Source organism: Argiope bruennichi, chromosome 6, assembly GCF_947563725.1.
Source record: "Argiope bruennichi chromosome 6, qqArgBrue1.1, whole genome shotgun sequence".
In the NCBI taxonomy this organism is placed as follows: Eukaryota; Metazoa; Arthropoda; class Arachnida; order Araneae; family Araneidae; genus Argiope; species Argiope bruennichi.
In genome coordinates this window covers 138143015-138165777 of record NC_079156.1, presented here as the reverse complement: position 1 = coordinate 138165777, position 22763 = coordinate 138143015, and the positions used below count along the sequence as shown (strand labels likewise).

Sequence of the window (22763 nt, the reverse complement as noted above, 5' to 3'; positions counted from 1 at the left end):
ATTTATTCATTCCATTCTTCAAAGCAATGTCAATTAAATTTACCCATCATCCAATTTCATTCAATATAAATCAATGTTTCTATAATAGTTTTCCATTTTATTAAATATATTTTCCATCTTTCATATGCTGAACTTTTTTTAATAGTCTTTATTATTACTAAGTGATTTTTTTTATATCATTTTATCTTTTCGCAGCCCTACACAAGTCACAAAACTTCCTTCCATTTGAATATGATTTTTAAAATAGATTTTAAATATATATTGATATTATAATTATATATTTTAAAAATCTAATTTCCAAAGAATATTTTTTATACTTATAAAAGAAAAGTCCCCCCCCCCCCCGTCTGAGCCAAAAAAAAAAAAAAAAAAAGGGACAAAGATGATATGTAAAAAGCAGTGAAAAGCGCTTGTTTTAAACTATAAGGAAATTTAAAAAAAAACAAAAACATTAAACAATGAAGAAGAATAATAACTTTTATCAATATACTTTAACTTAAAAGGTTTATCAAAAAAAATTAAAAACTCTTTTACCAAAGCTCACTTTAAACAGTAAAAAATAAATAAATAATTAGATCCAAAAGTTTTCAAATTTGCCTTTCATTTCATATTAAATGCTTGGTGAAAATCTGTAAACAAAACATAAACAATATTTAAAGTTACATTTATAAATAAATATCTGCTTCGCTTCATAATTGAGATGAAAATAAATAAAAAAAAATTGTAAGAATTTTTTTATACTTTATTGCATTTCATTAAAAGTATCATCAAAAGTTCAAACGTAATTTTTTTTAATGTCTTATCAACCAAGTACAGAAAATTCAAACCCCCTTTTTGCAAACTAATCACAATCATTAACCGTTATAAATCGCTGTAAACATGAGTAATTTCTTACCTTTAATAATAGTTTTTGCTTGGATGCTAAATTCGCTATGAAATAATTAAATATTCAAATCAAAAATGAAGCACACAATTCATATCAGCAATCGATAATGCAATCCCGAATTCTTATGAAGAACAATATTTCTCCTCCTCGGGAGTTCATTCCCTAAAGTCGAGGGACCATCCAAGTTCGGCAAAAACTTGCAGACTTAACAATCATATGGCCCTCCTCGTTTATTATATTTCAGGGGGAAGGCATTAATGACTTTCTATGTCAGAGGCGGTTTTAAAGCAATTTTCTAAAAGTAACTTTCTACGTCCTTGCCGGTAGCAGATTTCAATAGCAACTTCCTATGTTCCAGCCGATTTTCAAGAGATTCGTTGGAGCGATTTTCTACGTTCCAGCCGGTTAAAGAGTTAAAATGTTTTTAATTAAAAATAAGAAAAATTATGATAAAACATTTAGATTACTATTGTTGGAAAGGTAAGTTTTTGAATTTAAAATGGTATACAAATCAATTTCATGCACCATTTTCTGAAGTTGTAATGGAAAAACACCAAAATGGGCTCAATTTTTTAAATGAAACTTTTAATTAAAATATCAAAAATATTACTCCCAAGATCAGTAATCCTACCTTCTAAAGTCTGTATTTGTACAAAATTTCATATATGTGAACTTAGTGTATGCTATATCTGAAAGGAGTAAATCAAATATCAAAATATCAAAAATATTACTCTAAAGATCAGTAATCCTACCTTCTAAAGTCTGTATATGTACAAATTTTCATATATGTGAACTTAGTGTATGCTATATCTGAAAGGAGTAAAATAACCTTCTGCTGATGTGATGCAAAAGTGTGAAAAGTGTTTTGCTAGTTCATGTGCTGTCCTTTTAATCTAAGTGCAATTCAGAATTATGAAATCTTCTTCTAATAGTGTTCATCCTGCTTTAAAATGGGATTTTAATATAACTAACTAAACTCTCTGAGTTTAGATTGACTTACCAATGCCTTTTAAACATTTCCTCTTCCCATAACCAATCTGTAGAAAAAAAGTTGCTTTATACTTCCTGTTCTACTGTATCAATATGTGTAAGATAGTTAGATTAATTGCAGTATGTGATTAAAAAGGAGTACAACTTTTATCTTCTAATGATTTGAAAGTGGGAAAGTACTTTACTGTTCCTTTTATATTCTCCATTTTGTGATGTATCTTGATATGATATAAGAAGATGAAACTTGATTGATTAAATTAATTTAATCTATAATCTAAAGTTTAAAATTTTTTCAACCTTTTAAAATTTTTTTAATGCAACACTTTCTTAAATGATTCTGCTACATAATTTTAATTAATTTTTTTTTATTAATATTTAAAAATTATCAAACTTGGATTAAAAAAATATATATATATTTATTCATTATGTGGAATGTAGGTGTTTTTATCATCTCCACTTGACATGTTTCTCTTTTGAAATTCAATTAATGATACTTGTTCAATTTTATGCACATTTTTTGTTATTTTTTAAAACAGTTCTGTATAAATAATATATGAAATGTATTAAAAATATATTGAAAATTCTTAAAAACTTGTGCATACATAAAAAAAACAAAAACTTTTGGAATTTTAAGGTGATGTAGCAATAGTTTTTTGGTATTATAATAATTATTTTAATAATGATTGAAAACTATATGGAAAATAATAATATTGTCTATTATAATTAATTGAGGAACTATTGTGGCATGTCCCAATTTTTTTTTCTTGCATATCCTTCAACCTATCACCACTAATCCACCTATCATAATTCCTTGCATCATGTATAATTACAAATATCTATTATGATTAATTTTGAATTAAAGAATTAATTATTATATCTATGTATTAATGTAGAAACATTTTTATTATTTACTATTTGTGCAGAAATTCTGCATATTGATAATATTTTCATTTAATAAAATTAAAAGCTACATAAATACATTTAATTGGAGATTGTTTGGTTGCAGTAATAATTTAGAATCTGGTTTGGAAGATAACAATGAATTTTTCATAATGAAATATATTTAGGATTGAAAATGCCAATTATTACAACAGCTTTTTGTTTATATTTTTATATGAAATCTATCTATCAGTATTCAATGCTACATTTTTTCATCATGAGCCCCGTGAGACTATTTCATGTACACCTTAGGGTATGCATACTGTGGGTTAAGAAATGCCGAACTATTGCATTTTGTAAAATTTGTATTTAAAGTAGAAAGAAAAATTGATTGCAATTTTTTAATTAACAGTTTACAAGTTTTCCATTATATAATTGACTTTTAAAATTTTGATAAATTTTTGCCATAATTAAAAAAAACATATAACATTTTAGGTAAAACTTTAGCATATGCCATACCAATAGTACAAAAGCTTCAAAGTATGCAGCCTAAAATCAAACGATCTGATGGTGTCTATGCTTTAATCATTGTTCCAACTCGTGAGGTAATATGCAAATTGTATAAATGCTTAATAGCAATTTCATTCAAATATTGAAGTATATATTTTTTAAAATTATTTTTATAATATATTTTATACTTTTTAGTTAGCATTGCAGTGTTTTGAAATATTCTCTAAGCTCACTAAGGTAAGGAATTTTTGTAATATGTTCTTTTTTTTTTTAAAAAAAAAAGTATTTTTGAAAGAATTTGATGCTGTTTTTAATCTTGAATTGTTGTAATGTCATGCTGAATTTAAAATTTTATTGATTTGGTACGATTTATGTTTGATTAATTCAGCCATTAATTTTTAATTTTGTTATTTTATTCTAATTTTAAGATTTTTTTTCATGGCTAGTCATTTACATGGATTGTTCCTGGATATTTAATTGGGGGTGAAAAGAAAAAGTCTGAGAAAGCTCGGTGAGTGAAGTCAATTTTTATTTTGTTCATGTAAATTTTAATTCTTTTTATTCATGTAAATTTAATACCATTTTAGAAAAAAATTGTTTCATGCAAAATATTATATGAATATTTTAATCAACATAATGTTTATTTCATTACCTAAATGCTATTAAATTTATCCAAGATTTAATTTTGTTTTATTTAATACTAAAGACATTTTATTGTAAATATAACTTTTCAGTATTGAACTTAAATGAGATAATATTTTAACTTTTCAGTTTGAGGAAAGGTGTCAATATACTAATTTGCACTCCTGGTCGCTTACTGGATCACCTGGACCACACAGCTTGTTTAACATTGGAAAAAATTTTATTTCTTGTCATAGATGAAGCTGATAAGTAAATATGTCATTTTTTAAAAAGGAAGAGAGAATTTCAAACTGATTTATTTTTTAATGACATTGTTTTGTAAACCAAAATTCTAATGAGTCAGACCAATATAAGTGAATGAAAAATTTAGTGCAATGCGTAATTTACAAAAAGTAAGAGTAATATTTTCTGCTAACAATAATTTTGAAGAAAATAATTTTTATGAGTTTGATAGTAGCGGCCATGACTGAAATAATTTTTGTGTTTTAAAAATTGATTTCATATTATACATAGAAAGATTTTTTTTCTTCCTCTCTTCATAAAATTTATTTCAAAAAGTATTATAGAATTAATATAATGCAAAATGTTATTTTTGATCAATATATTTTATTAACTTGACTTTTTGAAGCTTTAAAAGTGCATTTATATTCAGTAACTTTTATTATCAATTGATCTGAAAATTTAAGATTGACTTTTTTTGTATAGGGCATTGTTTTAAAATGTGTTATGTAAGGAAGTTAATCTGTTTCATATTTAATTATGGTGAATAGTTTCTAGAAAATTTAATCTTCTTTTAGAAAATTTTACTCATTTAGAGGATAAGTTTATTTAGATGATTTAATTTTTTTAGATTATCTGAACAAGGCTTTGAAGATTCAGTTGCAAAAATTGTATCAAAGTGCTGTAAAACTCGTCAGTCTGTTCTTTTGTCTGCTACTTTATCCAAAGGTAATTATTGTGAAAGTACTATCTATATGTAAATTTTAAATGTTGATTTTGCATGATTAGACACACTATTCCTTTTTAGCTGCATATTCTTTGACTATCATTAATATGTTGTTCCATTTTATATTAAGGTAGTTGAATGGCTGTTTTTATATTATGATTTTAATGGAACAAACAAGCTCAGAAATCTTTAATTTTAAACAGAAATTTAAAATTTTATGCTTTGTTTTGTTATGTGTACTATGCTGGTTAAAATATAATTACAATCAAATTTGAATTTTATAAGATTAAATAAAAATCTATGGGAGTATTATTCATCCCCTGGACTTCCTTGCATACTTAGACAATTTATCACCTTCCTTTCTGTTTTTTTATATCCTTTATTAATCCATTAATCTTATATAACAGAGTGGGTTAATATAGAGAGTAAGGTGAGAAATCATGAAGGCTACTGCTGTTCACAAGTTTGAATGCCCCCAACCTCTATGTAAAGTGATGCAGTATGGCAAGATGTACTTTGTAATATAATAAATGAAATTGAGCAGGTATTTTGGACACTCTCCTATCTACTAACCACATAAAAAATTTTGATTCATTTCTACAATTTTGCCTATGTACCTAATTTTATTTATTGAAGGCATTATGCTCTTAAATTACTATATTCACATAGACACAAATATACAAATAAACAAAACATCACTCCTATTGCAAATTTGTTCAAAATATAACATAGAACTTGGTGTTAAAATCTGATACCAAATTTCATTCACATAGTTCTTTTTGTTTATAGTCTTCACATGTATAAGGACAAATGGAGAGGCAGACTTCCTTTTTGCTGATGTCATCAACAAATTTTGTTTGAAATTTAACTTGAGCTTATATACCATATTTTATTAGTGCAGCACATTGCATTTTATGTTATGTTCAGGAATTAAATAACAGAAAGCTATAATCCCAAAAAAATTTATTTTTCAGACAGAAAAGTCTGGAATGTGAAGGCTCATTAAAATCTTAAGATTGAATTTTTTAATGATTACAATATTTTTAAATTACATTTTGCATATAGTGAAAAAAAAATGAATCATTCTACCAAAATATAGTTTCTACAAAATTTAAACTTAAAATTCATTCATAGATTTTTTTTGACTGAAAAATTGAATGTATTAATATCTTTTGTTTACATTTTTATTATAAATTTCTTAAGAATCTCCCCCCCCCCCTTCTACAATTTTTTCATCAGTGCATTTAAAATATTTTTAGATTGAAAATTATGAGGCTGAATTTTCTTTAAAGACTTTGAAAGTAAAGGAAGCTGCAAGACTTTTTTCATGTTTTACAACTGAACATGAATAATTCCTGTTCATGCGTGGAAGTGCTCAAAATCATGTCTTTTAAAACCTTATGTTTTGTTCTCAATTGCATTGTCTATATGTTTGTTGGGAATTGATCAAACATTATCAAATGCATTTGTCAAATCACAAAGTAATATGAAACAATGCATTGAAAATAATAATACTATTTAACTAAATCCCTTATATACACTCATGTCCAAAATTAAGGTCACAAACATAAAATCTGCGAAAAATGAAAAACTATTCATTATGTTGCCACAAAATTTGGCACGGAGGTACACTACAATGGAAGAAAGAACATAGACATATAACAATGTGGAAAAGATTTTAATTGGGAATTAAGAAACAGGATATAACAAAAAGTGTTACATATGAATCAGAGATAAAGCATTTATCTCGGGAAAATTCCTGTCTAATATGGAATGTGACCACCGTGCACTGCTATACTGGCTTCACAATGAGCTTTCATACTGTTTATGAGGGTGTCAATAAATACTTTTAGCAACAAAGCCCACTCTTCCAAAAGTGCGGCTTTTAACTCTTGGAGGGTATTAGGCGGGGGATTACGCTGTGCAATGGCTCTTTCGAGACCATCCCAAACATGTTCAATAGGATTGTCATCGGGAGTCCTCGAGGGCCAGTCCATATGTCGAATATCCTCTTCCTCAAGAAAATCATTAACGATCTGGGCTCTGTGTGGAAGCGCGTTTTCATCCATAAACATGAAGTCTGGGCCAAAAGCACCCCGGAACAACCTCACATAGGCTTCAAGGATCTCATCACTATAGCGATGTGCATTGACAGTACCCGCATCGAAGACGTGCAGTGGTGTATGACTGCCCAACATTATGCCACCCCAGACAAGGATTCCTCTGCCATCAAATCTGTTGATTTCTTTTACTAGGAGGGATGATAGCAAGCTCCTCGCTCTCTCCAGATGAAGATTCGACGAGTGTCACTCTGTGTGGTAAATCGTGACTCATCACTGAAAAGAACACGCCCCTATTCTTGCTGTGTCCAAGACTGATATGTTAGGCACCACAACAGCCAGGCTTTTCTGTTGGATGCAGTCAAAGGGATGAACTCAACTGGTCGCTGGGCATAAAGAGCCCTTTCAGCTAGACGTCTGTATACATTTTGTCTGGAAATTCTTATTCCAGACACAGCAGCAAGAGCATGAGCAAGTTGAGTAGCCGTTGTCAGCTTATGCCGTCGTGCGCTTAATGCCAAATAGCGATCCAGTGCAGGCGTCTTTTCTCTGAGGCGGCCTTGGCCAGCCTTATTGGTTACAGTACCACTTGTTTAGAATTGATACCACATTCAGTGCCACTTGTAACCATCGAGCCCCCTCCGCTTGAGACTGCTCAGCTTCAAGACTGCCAACGGCTCTCCATCTCAAAGAATCCTCCAAACGATTATGAGAACTCATTCTCACTGGAAACATGTTAAATTTTTTGTTTTAGTTCAATATTCACAAAATTGCAGACAAAAGTCCCAGATGCCTAAACGGTCTAATTTCAGTAGTTCCCCAAAAACTAATGCTAAACAACATTTTTTCTCACAAAAAACGGTTAATATCATGTTAGCGGTCCTTCACAATATATAAAATAAAATTTGTTTAAATTTTACTGATAGCCATTTAGAATTACTTTGAAAAACATTTTTGTGACCTTAATTTTGGACATGAGTGTACTTTAATGTATATGTATGTATATTAGGAAGTTGTACTTTTTTGTATGCAAATAGAATTGCAAGATTTTTTTCTGCCTCAGTGGAAATGATTCATGAAATTTTCTTTTAGATTGTTACTTGATCATATAGTGTTTATCTTTTCAGGGGTTGAACAGATGGCTGGAATGAGCCTTTCACAACCAGTTCATGTTGGCGCTCTAACTTCACTCGAGGAAGATTCTGATGAATCTCATGAACTAGCAGTTCCTAAACATTTGAAGCAGTTTTTAGCGGTGGTCCCAGCGAAATTGCGTTTAGTCTCTCTCTCTGGTTTTATTATTAACAACTGCTTGAAATTTGGTTTTAAAGGTCTCATTTTCATGTGTTCCCAGAACTCTGTGGATTTCCACTATTCCCTCTTTAGAGGTGTTCTGGCTCCTGTTCTTGAGCACAAACAACACAAGTGTAAGTTTTACAGACTTCATGGAAATATGAAACAAGAGGTAAACATATTCTTATCTATATGTTTATATTATTTATGTTTAAGGGAAAAAATGTTAATATGTATCTGTGGCTATTGAATCAGTGTGAATTGTTGCATTATGGTCATGAAATTTGTCCCCCAGTTTGGATGCTTTTTGTATTTATTAATTTGTTATTGTGGTTTTGATTACTCTTAAATTCATCATACCATAGACATCATCATTCAGAAACTGATAGTATATTATATATCATCAATCAAAGAAAATGCATGTCTGCAATATTTAAAGCCATGAAATTTGTTTTAAATTTCATGGCTGAAATTTAGAAAGATCTTATTTAATATTGTACATTATTTTAAGTGAATTTTTCACTGTACCCCTATCAAATCATTTCTTAGGATTTTAATTGATTTCGTGGATTGCATTGTTTTTGCAGTAGATATTTTGATTTCATTGCCTCCTTTTTGGATGCTTCTTGGTTTTTATTTATTTGCTGCAAGTATTATGTACATAATATCATATAAAAGAAAAAAAAATAAATGTGAAAAAATATTTTTTTATTATTATTTTTATTTTGTTCTCGTTATTGTATTCTCTTCTGTGATTCCACTGACATTCGTCATGGCAGAGGCGACAGCTTTGGATACTGTTAGTATTTGTGCATTCTTATAACATTTGAATAATTGTTTCTCAACTGTGTGTATGTCTGTTTACATAAAGATTAATATACACTGTGTAATCAGTCCCTTTGATTACGCACAAAATGCTATGCAATTTATTCTCCACTGATACTTAATTGCATCCATTGCCACCTGTACAGTAACATCATCTTCCCTATTTTGAGACGTAAAATGCAGATTTAAACCTGTTTATTGAATTTCAAAACAATATGCATCTTTATATGGTTAATAACAAATTCAGAAATATATTTTGTAAGGACATAATAATGGGTTGTAATATGGCTGTAATGGGATTAAAGAACATAATTGTTTCAAAGACACATGTTTGTTATTTGAATTAAATTGATCATTCAGCTACTATGGATTTTTATAGATTTGCTTCATTTATTTTTTTTTTCTTTCAAAATTAGATGTTTTTATAGATTTAAATTTAATGTTAATGTTAAAAGTAAATTTAAGTAACATATAGTATTTGAAATTGAAGTAATTTTAAAAAGAAGTTCAACATTTTACTATATAAAACTTAAAAGCAATTTTAAATAGACTTGAATTTTCTGCATTACATAGAAAAATCATGGAATTTCTTATGATACATGCATAAGATTCAAATGCAAAGTTGGTTTTGTATATTTTAAAAATTGGAAAAAAAAATTCTTAAAGTAATATTTGGAAATTTAAACAATATTTTATTTTGTTGTTGTTTCTGATGGAACTTGTCATAGTCATCACTTGTCACTGAGAAAAATGAAAACAGATGCTAGTTGGAGGAAATTTTTTTTTTTACTTCTAAATTAGGAAATATGCTACAATAATATTTTTTTAAAAATGTTTTGTTTGACAGTTTCTAAACAACTTTGTTTTGCTGTTAAAAAAGCTGTGTTTTTTAATGCCTCTCATGAATGAATGCCATTTTAACATTTTAAAATTTCATGTGACATTTTTAACATTTTATGTTCTTTTTCATTATCACAACAGTTGGTATTACCAGATCATTTAAATCCTCATTTGCCATCTCTGTAACAATTTGATTTATGCCTCTTCCAAATCTGAAATTTTTTTTATCTTTTGAAATTTGTATGATTTCTGTAAATTCATTTACAATATGGTAACACGACTGATGGTTTTGAGCATACTCAAAAGAACAAATCCTGCTGGGCAGATTAAATGGAAATATTTAAGATAATGTGTATGTATAAAATTTTATCCAATAAATTCATGCTCAGTAAAGGAATAATGCCTATGAAAGTTTTCACTTTCAGATTTATTACCTGTTTTAATTACTTAGTTTTGCTTTGTTGTTGGCAAATTTGTTAGTGTTCTTTGAACCTTTTGTATTCGACTTTTATCTGCTTTGACACCAACAAATCACATGTCCCCCTCTATATAATTTTCAGCTGATGCCCTAATCTCTGATTTGCTAAGTACATGTATAAGTGTAGTATGTATGTTTACTTAATGACAGAAAAACAGGATTATGCTGATTAAAATCTATTATTGTAGGAAAGAACAGAAATTTTCACTGCATTCAGGTCAAATAAAGAAGGAATTTTACTGTGCACTGTAAGTGTAAATTTTGTTTTCAGTGTCGATTCTTAGTGTTGTAGTCTGCATTTTTTTATATCTTGTGTATTGTTGAATCTTGAAATTATTTTGTTCTTTGTTTTTACAATTAACACTTTAGCTTTTTGTATCATATTTTTTTTGCTGCCTGATTTCATTGATAAGCTAAGTAAATTAAGCATTTGTCAAAAATGTTTGCATTTGATGTATTTTGTTTGTACTATATAATTGTTGCATTTCTAATGAGAAAATTAACTTATGTTTGTAAAAAATTATTGTGAAGTATATTGTATTACATCACTAATTTGTCAGTAGTTATCTTATTGTTGCTACTAGCCTTTTATTTTTGTATACCTTACACTAAGGATGTACCGATTTTCGATTTATCGAGAAAAAAAAAATCAATATTTAAAAAAAAAAATCGATATTTCGATGCCAGTTTTTTAAAAATACCAATCCATGGAAATCATGATCATGCATAATAGTTCACAATAAATCGCGGTACAATAGATCGATATTTATAATTAATTTGCGTTTTCGATTTCGTTTTAGTTACCGGTTAGTGTTTATTTTTGTTACTCTTCATTCTTTTTCACCTTCATTTTTGTTAATATTTCTAATATTATACCATTATGGAAAAATAATTGCGGTTATCAGGTTGTAGGTTGTCCTTTGTTTAATCGCTAAATATTCATCTTCAGAAGTAAAAGCTAAAAGGATTTATTCTGATTAAATGCACAATTTAATTCGCTGCTCGCATTTTCACACTTAAGCGTACTTGCATAAAGAATAAGAAATTCCATTATACTTCCGCTTTTGCGTAGCAGCTCACGATAAATCGCGATACAGTAAATCGATATTCACAATTAATTTACGTTTTCGATTTCGTTTTGGTTACTGGTTAGTTTTTATTTTTGTTGCTCTTCATTCTTATTGACCTTAATGTAAAATTTTTGTTTATATTTCAGTGAATACTGTCATATTCTAATATATAAAAAACGCTATGTTATAAATTGTAACATGCAGACATTGCTTTGGCATTGACACACTTCATTAAAGGGATTAAAAAAAAATTTTTTTTTAATTCTTTTTATTCAAAAGAAGACAAATATTTTTACTATATAAATTGAAACCTCCTTTTATTTGGAGTCATCCTAATCAGTTAATATGTTAAGAGATGCTATTTATAACTTATACTAATTTTAATTAAATAATGATATCACGATATATCGAAAAATATCGATATGTGTTGGACGATATATCGCGATGATGAAGTTCCGTCATCATCCAGCTCTATTATACACTCAAAATTTAATCTTGATATTATATGATTTTTAAGTGATGTATAAAGAATAAAGATCATAATTATATAGATACTTGAAGAAAATTTTCTTAATTTTGCCTTATTTTCACTGCTTTTCTTCTTATGTAAATAAATAAAAGTACCAGATGTTTCTAATTAAGTGAGTTAACCTCAAAATCAATAGAAAGCAGTGTGAATGAGAATTTATAGAAAGATTTAAGGTTTATAGTTGTTTTATGAAATTCATTAGAACCTTTGTGATATTTTTTATGCTTCCTTTTAACAGTCCCTTTCATAATTCTTTGGCACTTTAAATGAATAAAGTGAATCATTAAAGTAATCATGAAAGTAAATTTTGTGCTCCTTATAATTTGAGTTCAATTGCTGTTACCTTATTTAATGCACTCATCCTCTAGAAAGAAAGTTTATTCTATTGTAAGAGCCCAACCCTTGATCTGCTGATTTTCTTAATTTTTATTTAAATGGACTGCTAGACAAGAAGTCTCAAAGAGGAACAATAAGTTTGACTTGAAATCAAAGCTCCACAGAATTATGCCATTTTATTATTGCAAACAATAACAAGGTGGTAGTTAGAAAATTACTTGTAATATATACTGAAAATGTTCTTTCCCAATCCTTTTATCTTAAAAATATTATTAGGGATAGGAAGAGCCTTTCCACTCCCATCCTTCAGACAATATAAGAAGATTGTTTTAAATATAAACTAAGTAAGAAATAAATAAATGCAAGAAATTCTTGTTTGTAACTGACATTTCTAGATTTTTTTTCTTATGTGGGACGTTATTAATAGGTTGCCACAATATGTATTTTCTTGATGGTCTAAATATTTTTTTGTAAAAAAGTAAATATTGCTTCAATATTGTATGAAAAGTCAAGAATATCTCATTTTCATTGATATGAATTATTGATTATTAAAAGAAATTGATCTTGGCTTTTATTTTGTATATGAGTGTTTCATTTCTGTAGTTGAATTGGAATTTTATAAAGTAGCTATATAGTATTTTAATGATTTTCTTCTTGAACTTTTTTGACTGTTAACAGAATTCCTTGGTATAACAATGTTTCATTATAATCCATTATGAAAACTTGTTTTACCTGTGAATCAAAATAACATAAAATATTTTAGGATGTTGCTGCTCGTGGTTTGGATTTACCATCTGTAGATTGGATTGTCCAATATTCTGCACCATCTTCTGCTGAGATCTATGTCCACCGCATTGGAAGAACAGCACGTATTGGAAAGAAAGGAAATTCTCTCATGTTTTTGCTTCCATCAGAGAGCAAATTTTCAAATTTATTGGCAGATTATAAAATTAAGTAAGCTCTTTTGTGACTTTTATATTTCATTGTCTTTTTAAAAAGTTTTTAAAATGCCTCATTATGTGAATTGTAAGTGAAAAAAAAAATTGCTATCTTTATATAAGTCATTAAAGGTATGTTTTCTTGTAACCACCTATCATATTTGAGATTGTTAATATTTAAGAGAAGGAAAGAATACTGTCAACTTTTAAAAATATAAAATTTAACGAAACATTCTTCTAAGTAGAAATTAATCAAAACTTTGCAGTTTTTATGCCTTTTTAAAATTCAAAAAATTAAATTTATTTAAAAATTTTTTAGTTTACAAATTTAATATTTTAGCATAATTTCTTAAAATGCATGCTTTATATAACAAAATTTAAATCAATTTTATCTATCTTTTTATCTATTTGTCTTTTGGTTTAAGGTCACCAAGTTGTAAGTTTATTTTATTTTATTTTTTATTTATTTTTTGTTGTTGTTGTTGTTTTTTTTACAGTTTAAAGGGAAGGAAATTTTTTTGTGGTAGATGCAAAATTAGATTTTCGGTATATGAAGTGTGATTATTAAAAATGCATATTAAATGAATGAGTTAAGGTGAGAGGTATGTGAAATGTGAATGATTTTGAAATAAGGAAATTTAAATCCTGATATTTAGAAGATTTAATTAAAAATCAAACACACACACTGTAAAAAGTAGTGATAGTCTGCAGCCTATATCATATAAACTAGTTTTAAATATTCTGCAGTAATTTTTTTAATTATGTTATCTCCTATAGCATTATTCAGTTTTTATTTTTTTATTTTATTTTAGTTTTGAGCAGATCCCATATGATCAATTTTTGCAATCTTTGCATCTCATTGCTGATGTACTTGATGTGAAAGGAAAGGTATGCATAAAATTTTATATATATATATATTTTACTTTTATTATCCAAATGTAATGATATATTATGCCGGTATTCTGGCTGGTAGTCCGTCTTCCTTGTGATCTGGGCATCCCAGGTTCGAGTCGAGGTTTGGACATGGTTGTTCTTCAACCTGTGTTTTATCTGTGAGGTATGTGAAAGAGCCTCCCCCCCCCCTCCCGTAAAAAAAGATGTGTGAATGTCATCTTCATATGAACTATAAGTCAAACTTCTGCCCTTGGGTGCTCAGGGGTCTTTACCCTCAGTAGCTACTGCATCTCCTTTCTGTGGTAATATGGATACAACATCATCATCATCAATTATGCAAATATTATGCAAAAAGTAGCATCATATTCTTAAAAAAAGGTGAATTGTACTAATGACTAATGTAGTGAAGATTTCAAATAATAATTATTTCGTAGTATGTTTATTCAGGAATCGGTAGGTGTTTTAATAATTTAACCTTTTTAATTGTTAAAATTTTATTTTCTGAATAATTATATATTTAATCTGTCCAATACACATTTACAATGCATTGTACTCATGCAGAAAAGTAGATTTTTTTTAAAAAAAAGATTAAATTTTATGTTTACTGTTTAAATATAGTAGATTAAAACCTATAATCTTGGCTTAGATTCATAGTTATAATTTTTGAATGATATTTATTGGTTATTATGTCGTAAATTCAATCTAATGATTATGCAAAATTATTTAATTTTCTTAATGCATCATTAAAAATCCTGCTTTCAATGTGTAGAAAAATTGATTTGGAAAATAACTGTATATACTTTTTTTTTCTGCTGATTATTTATACTAATGAGAAATTAAATAAAAATTTGGAAATAAAAAATTTTATTCCATCTAATATGCATCTACACATTTTATTTAGTGCACCATGGAAGATTGTGCTACTGCTTTGCAAACTTTGTATGAAAAGGAAGTTTATGAAGAAAATGAATTACATCAAAATGCAAAGGATGGTGAGTTTTCTAATTTTCTATTACAATTAATAAATAGTTTATATATCTCTAAAGCATATAATTGTTTTTCATTTTGCTTGTAATCATTTAGGAGTTCTTTTAAATTAAATAATTTGATAATGTTATGTTTATTCCCATATATTGAATTTCCACATGTCAGAAATATTTGTAAATGGAACTTTCCCCATAATCCTTGGATTTTCATTAAAAGATGTCTCTCTGTATCCATGAAAATTTTTATATAAGAAACAAAAATTTTTAGATAAAAAGTGATCTATGGTTATTGCAGTCATAGAAAAATCTATGAATTTCATTCACATAAAAGTAGTATAAATTAACAAAAAACTGTTTCAGCTATTTTTTCTGCATTATCAATTAAGAGATGACTTGGAATTTGTTTATAGACAACATAAAATATTTGTTAATTTTGTGTAAATATTTGCAAATTCAATACATATGTGCACATTTTAAAAAAAATAAATTTCTTTGATAGTTTCAAATATTCCTTTAATGTGAAAACAACAACAACAACAACAACAACAACAAAAAAAAAACTGGATTTTAGTAATTATATATCAAAATTTCTTATGTACAGATATTTTTCCTTAATCTTTAAGTTCAATCTATTCTAGTTTGACTGTACTTTTGTTTGTGGATGATGTCTTTATATTACTTTTATAATATTTTAAATCTCAAGCTGTGAGATTAAAATGAATTTAAATGCTTATGACATGACCATGCTACTACTGTGAAAAGCCTTTTCAGCAAATATAATCAAGCTCACAATTTTTTTTTATACTAATTCAAATTCCTGCAGATGGAAAAAGTTCTATTTCTCTTCTTCCTGATATAACTTGTTACTTCTAAAATGGCAAAAAAAAAAAAAAAAAAAAAAATATATAGAAATCGATTATTTTGTCTGTGCCTTGTATACTATTTTCTCACTTTTTTATTGAAATTCAGTTAAATATTATTATTAGTATTTTCATTTGCTTTTTCACTAAAGAGGATGTCATTTAATAAATATTTACATATAGAAACTTTTTTATTGTTTGAACTTTTGATTATTTCCAATTTTGATTTCCTGAGTGTTAAGATGTAAAAATGTTGGATAATTTGTAATAGATATAGATAGATTTGTAGAAAATATAATCAAAAAGAGACTTGTTTTTGTATGATTATTTTAACTTAAAGGTAAAAAATTTGTGTTGCATAGTTTTAATTCAATATAATCGATTTTAAAATTATTGCTAAATAAAAAATATATTTCAAATAAGTAATGTTAGCATAAAAAGTAAGATAATGAAACATAGTATTATTTGTAACATTTATTAATAATCTTATTTTGAGACATATATAACAATTTTTTTTGATGTCACAAAACCTGAATTAAATGAAAGCCAATTAATTCATAATGTTAATTGTAAAATCTGTTCTTGTCTTTCTTTTACTTTTGTTTGCATTTTTTTAATAAATGATTTTATGAAAATTTATTATTGACACATGGATTTTAAAAAGAAATAGAATGATAGAAAATCAATTTCCTTTACATCTAATTATTTACCATAACATCTAATTATTCTTTTATATCTAATTATTTAATTTACATCTAATAAATGTTTTTATGTGATAGAATGATTCATAATACTGATTCCTTCTTGAAAAATACATTAATTCTTCAATCAATATTTTTTAAATGCTTGTTGATTTGTTTATTTGTATTGTGATGGCAAAAATGATAAATAAAATAATTGTTTAAGGTGCTGAAATTTTGTATAATTTAATTCATTCATGCATTTGAGAATCATTTGCCATTTTAAGGTTCTCTATTGCAAACTGCGGCGGTTTTATATTTGTAGAGTATTTTGCACAGCTGATATCAATCTATTTTAAACCAAAGTATTTGTTAAGCAATAATTAGTGTGTGAAGTTTTTAATTAGATTTGTTTTCTATTATATTTCTCAAAAATATTTATATCATATATCAAATACAATATTTTAGAGATGAGTCAAGTCATCTGTTCACAACTCTATTAAGAATGTTATGTATGATTTTATTGTATTCAATTAAAGAAAAATATTTAATGATTTGTATCTCTTATTTCAAGCATTTAGTAGTTATGTGCAATCCTATGCCTCATATCCAAAAAATATCCGGCACATTTTACCTTTCAAATCTCTTCATCTGGGTCACATTGCTAAAAGTTTTTGCCTGAGTGAAGCCCCCTCTTCTCTAAATGCAGCTCTACCTAATCAGAAATATTCAAGACCAAAGTAAGCATTTTTTAAAATTAGAATAAAGTTATTTATTTTCAAAAAATTTTTTTGGCTCTATGAATTGATTGATTTTGTATAAATTATCAGGTTTTCGCTTATATTTATTTTTGATGTAATCACTCATATGCATATTAATATTTTATTCTAGTTTTTGGTACTTTTATTTCATGCAAATTGAATTAAATTTGTATTAACTTTTTTATTTTCGCTGTTCATGATAATTAATGTTTATTAATTTCATCAGTTTAAATTTATTTTTGTTCTGTAAATTTATGATAAATTAAAAAAAAATTCACATTAAAAAATTTTGTGGTATTTATGTTACAAAATATTTAGTTAAATAAATTACTACAGTTTAAATACATTAAAGAATCTTTAGAAAAAGATTTATTTTGTTTAAAAGAAGTTGGTATATACTATTTTACATGCAAAATCTTCATAGGGAATGTTAATGAAAATGTAATGCAAAATGAAGTTATGAAATTGAATTTTAAAAAATAATAAGGTTTTATACATTTTTTTCATAGCAAAAATGTTTTCAAGGTGGGAAAAAGTGAAAAAAATTACTGAAATTGACGATACATTCAAAACAAGAGAGAAAAAAAAAAAATTTAATTAAAATGCAAAACAGTATAATTTAAATTCTGTAAAAATCATTCCCATGATTCTTGAAATGAGCTTATATGTTTGCCTCTGAAAATTGAACAAGGATTCAGTTTAAATGATGAAATAAAAACCTTTGTATGTTACTTAAAATAATTAATATTCTAGCTGGTATTATTATATTTTAATTAAAACCATCCAGCAGAGTGATTTTAAATTGAAGCAACTGTACCAATAGTCATCATTTAAAAAAAAATAAGATTTATGATGTATAAAACATGTAAAATGTTAATATGTTGACTACACCCTTCATGTAACATTTTTGTTTTAGGGTATATGACTCGCCCATGATTCATATTTGAATAAAGTGCTTAGGAATAATGGGGTACATGTCCATTTTTAACCCTCTCACCCAGCTCAATTTGACTAAAATTAATAGACTTTGATTACCTTCAGAAATCAGAGAATTAATCATTGTCAATATCAGTGCATTAAAATTTCAACAAAGTGTATTAACATAATATCGATGGATCTGAATTATTATTTTCAATATTTATTATTAGAAATATCAAATCATAATTTTGTTAGCTAAAAAAAATTGAGAAATTAATAATAGAAAAAATACCTTTCCTAAAAGAAATTGGACATTATTATAAAATTATACCATATAGAATTTGATTCATTAAATTTTTCAAACTTCTTTGCTCAATTTCATTGTTCTCATATAGTTTAGTTTATGTACTACTAAAACAAATTGATAACATTGAACTGTTTGTATACAAATAATAAAAGTATAAGTTTAAGGTCAGTAAGAATTATGTATGTACCTGCTTGATCCAGCCAATAAGGGAATTTTTTATGATGCACCCATGATTAATTTTTATGAAACCAACATTGTAACATGAATTTGAGAAAATAATTTATGTTTATTATATATGATTTTCAGCAAGTTATAACACAAAAACATTAACAAAATAGTGGATCAGGTTATCACTAAATTTTTTTTATATCACACAGTCAAAATATTAATGGAAGAAAGCCAAATGATATTTCAAATCAATCAATATATGCTACAAATTCAAACATAATTACAATAAAAAAAAAAAATGGGATTTGACGGCTGAGGAATTTTAGCTTTTAAGCTACTTTATGTACATAGAAAACCCACTTTTTAAAAATTTCAGTTCAATTAGTTATTTATAAATGAATAATGAAAGTTTACATATGAGCTTAAAAATAGTTCCTCAAATGGCAATTGGCTACCTTTTAAATTTGTAGTAACAGAATTATTTACTGTTTCCCTGTGTACAACTTAACTTAAGGTATTTGTATCATTATACTTAACAATGCTCAATGAAGATTCTGGTTCTCAGAAGATTTCTTATATCTTCCTTTCTAGCAAATATTCATGATTGCCTCCATATGTTTACATTTCAGCAATTTCTTTCCCTCAAACTACTACTCTCTTAGGAGGATATAGAATTTTCTTATCTTGTTATTAAGAAAAGGACCCCCCCCCCCCTTCTTCCACAAAACTGTGATGGAAATCTTTGAATTTATTAGGAAAATATTAAATTAAAAATTAAGGAAAAGTGATATTTCAACAGTTCTCCTCCAGTTAAAATAAGGAGAAATGTTTACAAAATTAGTATGTCAGATGCTGGAATTTTAATTTTAATTCTTAAAATCTTAAAGAAGTACTGATTAGAGGAAACCTGGCTTTTAATGAGTTAATCTATTCCCAGATTTTACTTGTAATACAAAATATTCCTTAAGTGAAATAATTTTTTTTCATAGGAGATACTATGTAAAATAAGATAGGACATTCCATTAAAAAAAAAAAGTACTTAGATTTATAATAATATAACTATGTAATTATTTATAGCATATTCTTTTTTTACAAGAAAATTATCTAAAGACTTTTTTCCTTTTTTGCTTAAATTTCAAAATTTAGTGAAAATGAGACAGGATTATCATTAACCCTTTAGTGGGCACAAGCTGTTTTCTTTCAAAAGTTACATTATATGCTATAATTAGAGAAGAAAAAAAAAACTCATTTATGACCAAAAAAAGTATTTTTTTTTTTTTTTTTTTTTTCATTTTGTTGTTGTGGTTGTTGTTTATAACAAGGGTGGTAACATATTTACCACAGCCCAATACAAGCAATGACATCTTACTGACTTACTCAATAGAAAAAATATGAAATACAAATAATTTCACAAATAAATATGCATTTTTGTAAAATTATTTATTAATTTCAAAATTTAAAATATATTAATTACACATGAAGTAAGTGGTAGAAAAACCAAATGTAATGTAAATTATCAAATGCCTTATTTTTAATTATTCTGGTGAAACAACATAAAACAAAGAGCTCCACACAATGGAGCATTACATGTTAATCATGACACTTTTGTCTGTTTCTGGTTAGTTTTGGTGCAGCAATGTTTGCAAGATATTTTAAGGTGATGGTAAGATATTTACCATCGCCTTAAAAAGGGTTAAATAAATTTGTAGGATGCGTTGGTAGTGCCTTAAAAATGTGATTCTTCTCAATATATGATTCAGTAGTTTCCCATTTTTTTCGCATCTTCCTTATTTACTGGAAAGTTTGCTATACTAAGGCAGTTTTTTTCCGTCTCATTTGACGAAATCACTTCCACAACTTCTTGCAGTGACATAAAATAGAGCTCTTGGCTATGCTTTTGATTGTACTTGAATAGTTCTCATATTACATTGTGAAACTACGACTCTTTTTTCATCTCTTCAGTTTAGGTATAAATTTTCTAATTCTTTTAATTTGATTAAAAAAAACATTAGCAAACAAACACTAAACACCTAATAGCCAAGATGCAGGCAGGATTCTGTATGATGTTAAGATGTCTCCTTGTCACTCATTTTGAGAAACATTGCTTATTAAGGAAGTCTTTTTAATATTTTGTTCTGCTTCTTATGGAAATCATTCATTATAAGAAGTGCTTTTAAGCAAAGATAGACTATATTGTAAATTATTAAAATTCAGAAAATTACATTAAAAATTTAAAAAAAAAAAATGCAAAATGGCAAATATTTTTCTCTTTTATGCATGGATTTTTTTTCTACTATCATTCAAACTTATATTAATAGAAAGCATGCTTAAAATCTCACCCAATCAATGCAAAATATTGTATGAGAATATCTCTGCATTGGAAATTCTTATTCTAAACAGTATTGAGTCATAATTTTAACTATATCTGTATCAGAATTTGTGACAATATGTACAATAAATCTGTATGGACAATGCAGACTCAAATCTTTCTTTAATAAGTAAAAGTATGCTAAAAATTTATTCAATAAACTGTTTTCATGTGCACAATTTCTTTTTAATATGTATAACATTTTTTGAATTATTAATTGTAGTTTTTATCTTTTTAGATGTAATATTTATAGTGTTAGTATAAATAAGCTGTAGTAAACACAACTATTTAAAACAATAGATTGTGCCAAACATATCATTAAATAATATATATTTGTTGTTAACAAGTTGTGTTGGTAATGAATTTGATCTCTTGCTTTAAATACTCTGTTTTTTGCAAAGTATTTAATGTTCATGACAATTTTCATTGATTTTTTTTAATACAGTTGAGTTTGAAGAGTAATAATTATGGCTAAGATTGGATGTTCCAAACTAAAATGCTTGCAGAATCTTGCTTAAAATAATTTTCATTATGAAAAATGTTTGCTGTTCAGTTCTGGATTATGTTCTCTAATTCTCGATTATATAGATTAGAAAATTTCTGAACTAGCAGTTAAAACACTTAATTTGTTTTAACTTATCTAGAAAATGTCTGGAATTTTATTTTAAATGTTCTACTCTTTTACTAATATTCATACACTGTGTATGTGTTTGCTGAAATTGGCAGTACAAAGAATGCTGTATGACGTATTAATAAGCACGTTTAAAGTCCTGAATATAGATTTAATTTCATATAACAGAATCCTAGCTGTCAAATTCTGTGTTACTAAGAAAACAACACACATGGTTTATTATTGTTGTGAAGTCTTGTAAATTTCTACAAATGTGTACATCATTCATAAATTATACTGCCATTTTTTGCCTTAAACATTGTCAGTTTAAAATATCATAACTTAAAAAAAAAAATAATAATTTATGAATCCTAAAATATATTGTTTCTTTGAGGTTGTTCAGATTTTGGAATTATTTTAAACTTTCAAACCATTTACCAGTTCTGTGTTATCGCTGTTTCAGTTTCAAGAAGAAACCTGATTGCAAACCAGTGAAACGCAAATTCCAAACTATTTCAGAATATGACAGTGGTCTGTCATCCCTTGGTTCCGATTTTGGAGGGAAAAACAAAAAAAGAAAGAAGCATTAAAATTAATTTTTATTTGAAAATATATTTATTTTTATTTGTTTGTTTTTATGAAAATAAATGGTTTTTATCAACATTCTTGTGTCTCATTCTTGTAATGTATATTTTTTCCTAATATAATAAATTTGAATCTTGAAATGGAAATGTTACTGTTGTAAACAGTAAAAAGATACACTGACTAATTCTACTCTAAGATGAGGGCATCTTGAATGTAATAAACATAATTATAGAAACCAAGCAAAAACCCTTTAAAAAAATTAAATTACAAATAAGTATTTCCATTCCTGGGTTAAATTAGCAAATATTTAATTAGTCTTAATAATTATACAATAAGTCGATAAAATAAATAAATTTTTTCTATATACTGCAATATTAATTTACTTTACCTTGCAGAAATATTTT

The 22763-nt window shown here is 26.8% G+C and overlaps 1 protein-coding gene across 1 annotated transcript in view; it reads left to right on the top strand.

Annotated features, from left to right (window-relative positions):
* The window catches only part of LOC129972882 (probable ATP-dependent RNA helicase DDX31), a 38722-nt gene extending 16285 nt beyond the window's left edge, over positions 1-22437 (top strand). Inside the window, exons 5-16 of the mRNA XM_056087188.1 lie at positions 3251-3360; positions 3461-3502; positions 3712-3776; positions 4037-4156; positions 4758-4855; positions 8041-8378; positions 10538-10597; positions 13048-13238; positions 14035-14110; positions 15018-15108; positions 17217-17382; positions 22238-22437. Of these exons, the coding sequence (XP_055943163.1) occupies positions 3251-3360; positions 3461-3502; positions 3712-3776; positions 4037-4156; positions 4758-4855; positions 8041-8378; positions 10538-10597; positions 13048-13238; positions 14035-14110; positions 15018-15108; positions 17217-17382; positions 22238-22364 (1484 nt within the window). The 3' untranslated portion in view covers positions 22365-22437. The remainder of the gene's footprint in view (positions 1-3250; positions 3361-3460; positions 3503-3711; positions 3777-4036; positions 4157-4757; positions 4856-8040; positions 8379-10537; positions 10598-13047; positions 13239-14034; positions 14111-15017; positions 15109-17216; positions 17383-22237) is intronic.
* The last annotated feature ends 326 nt before the right edge of the window (positions 22438-22763 follow it).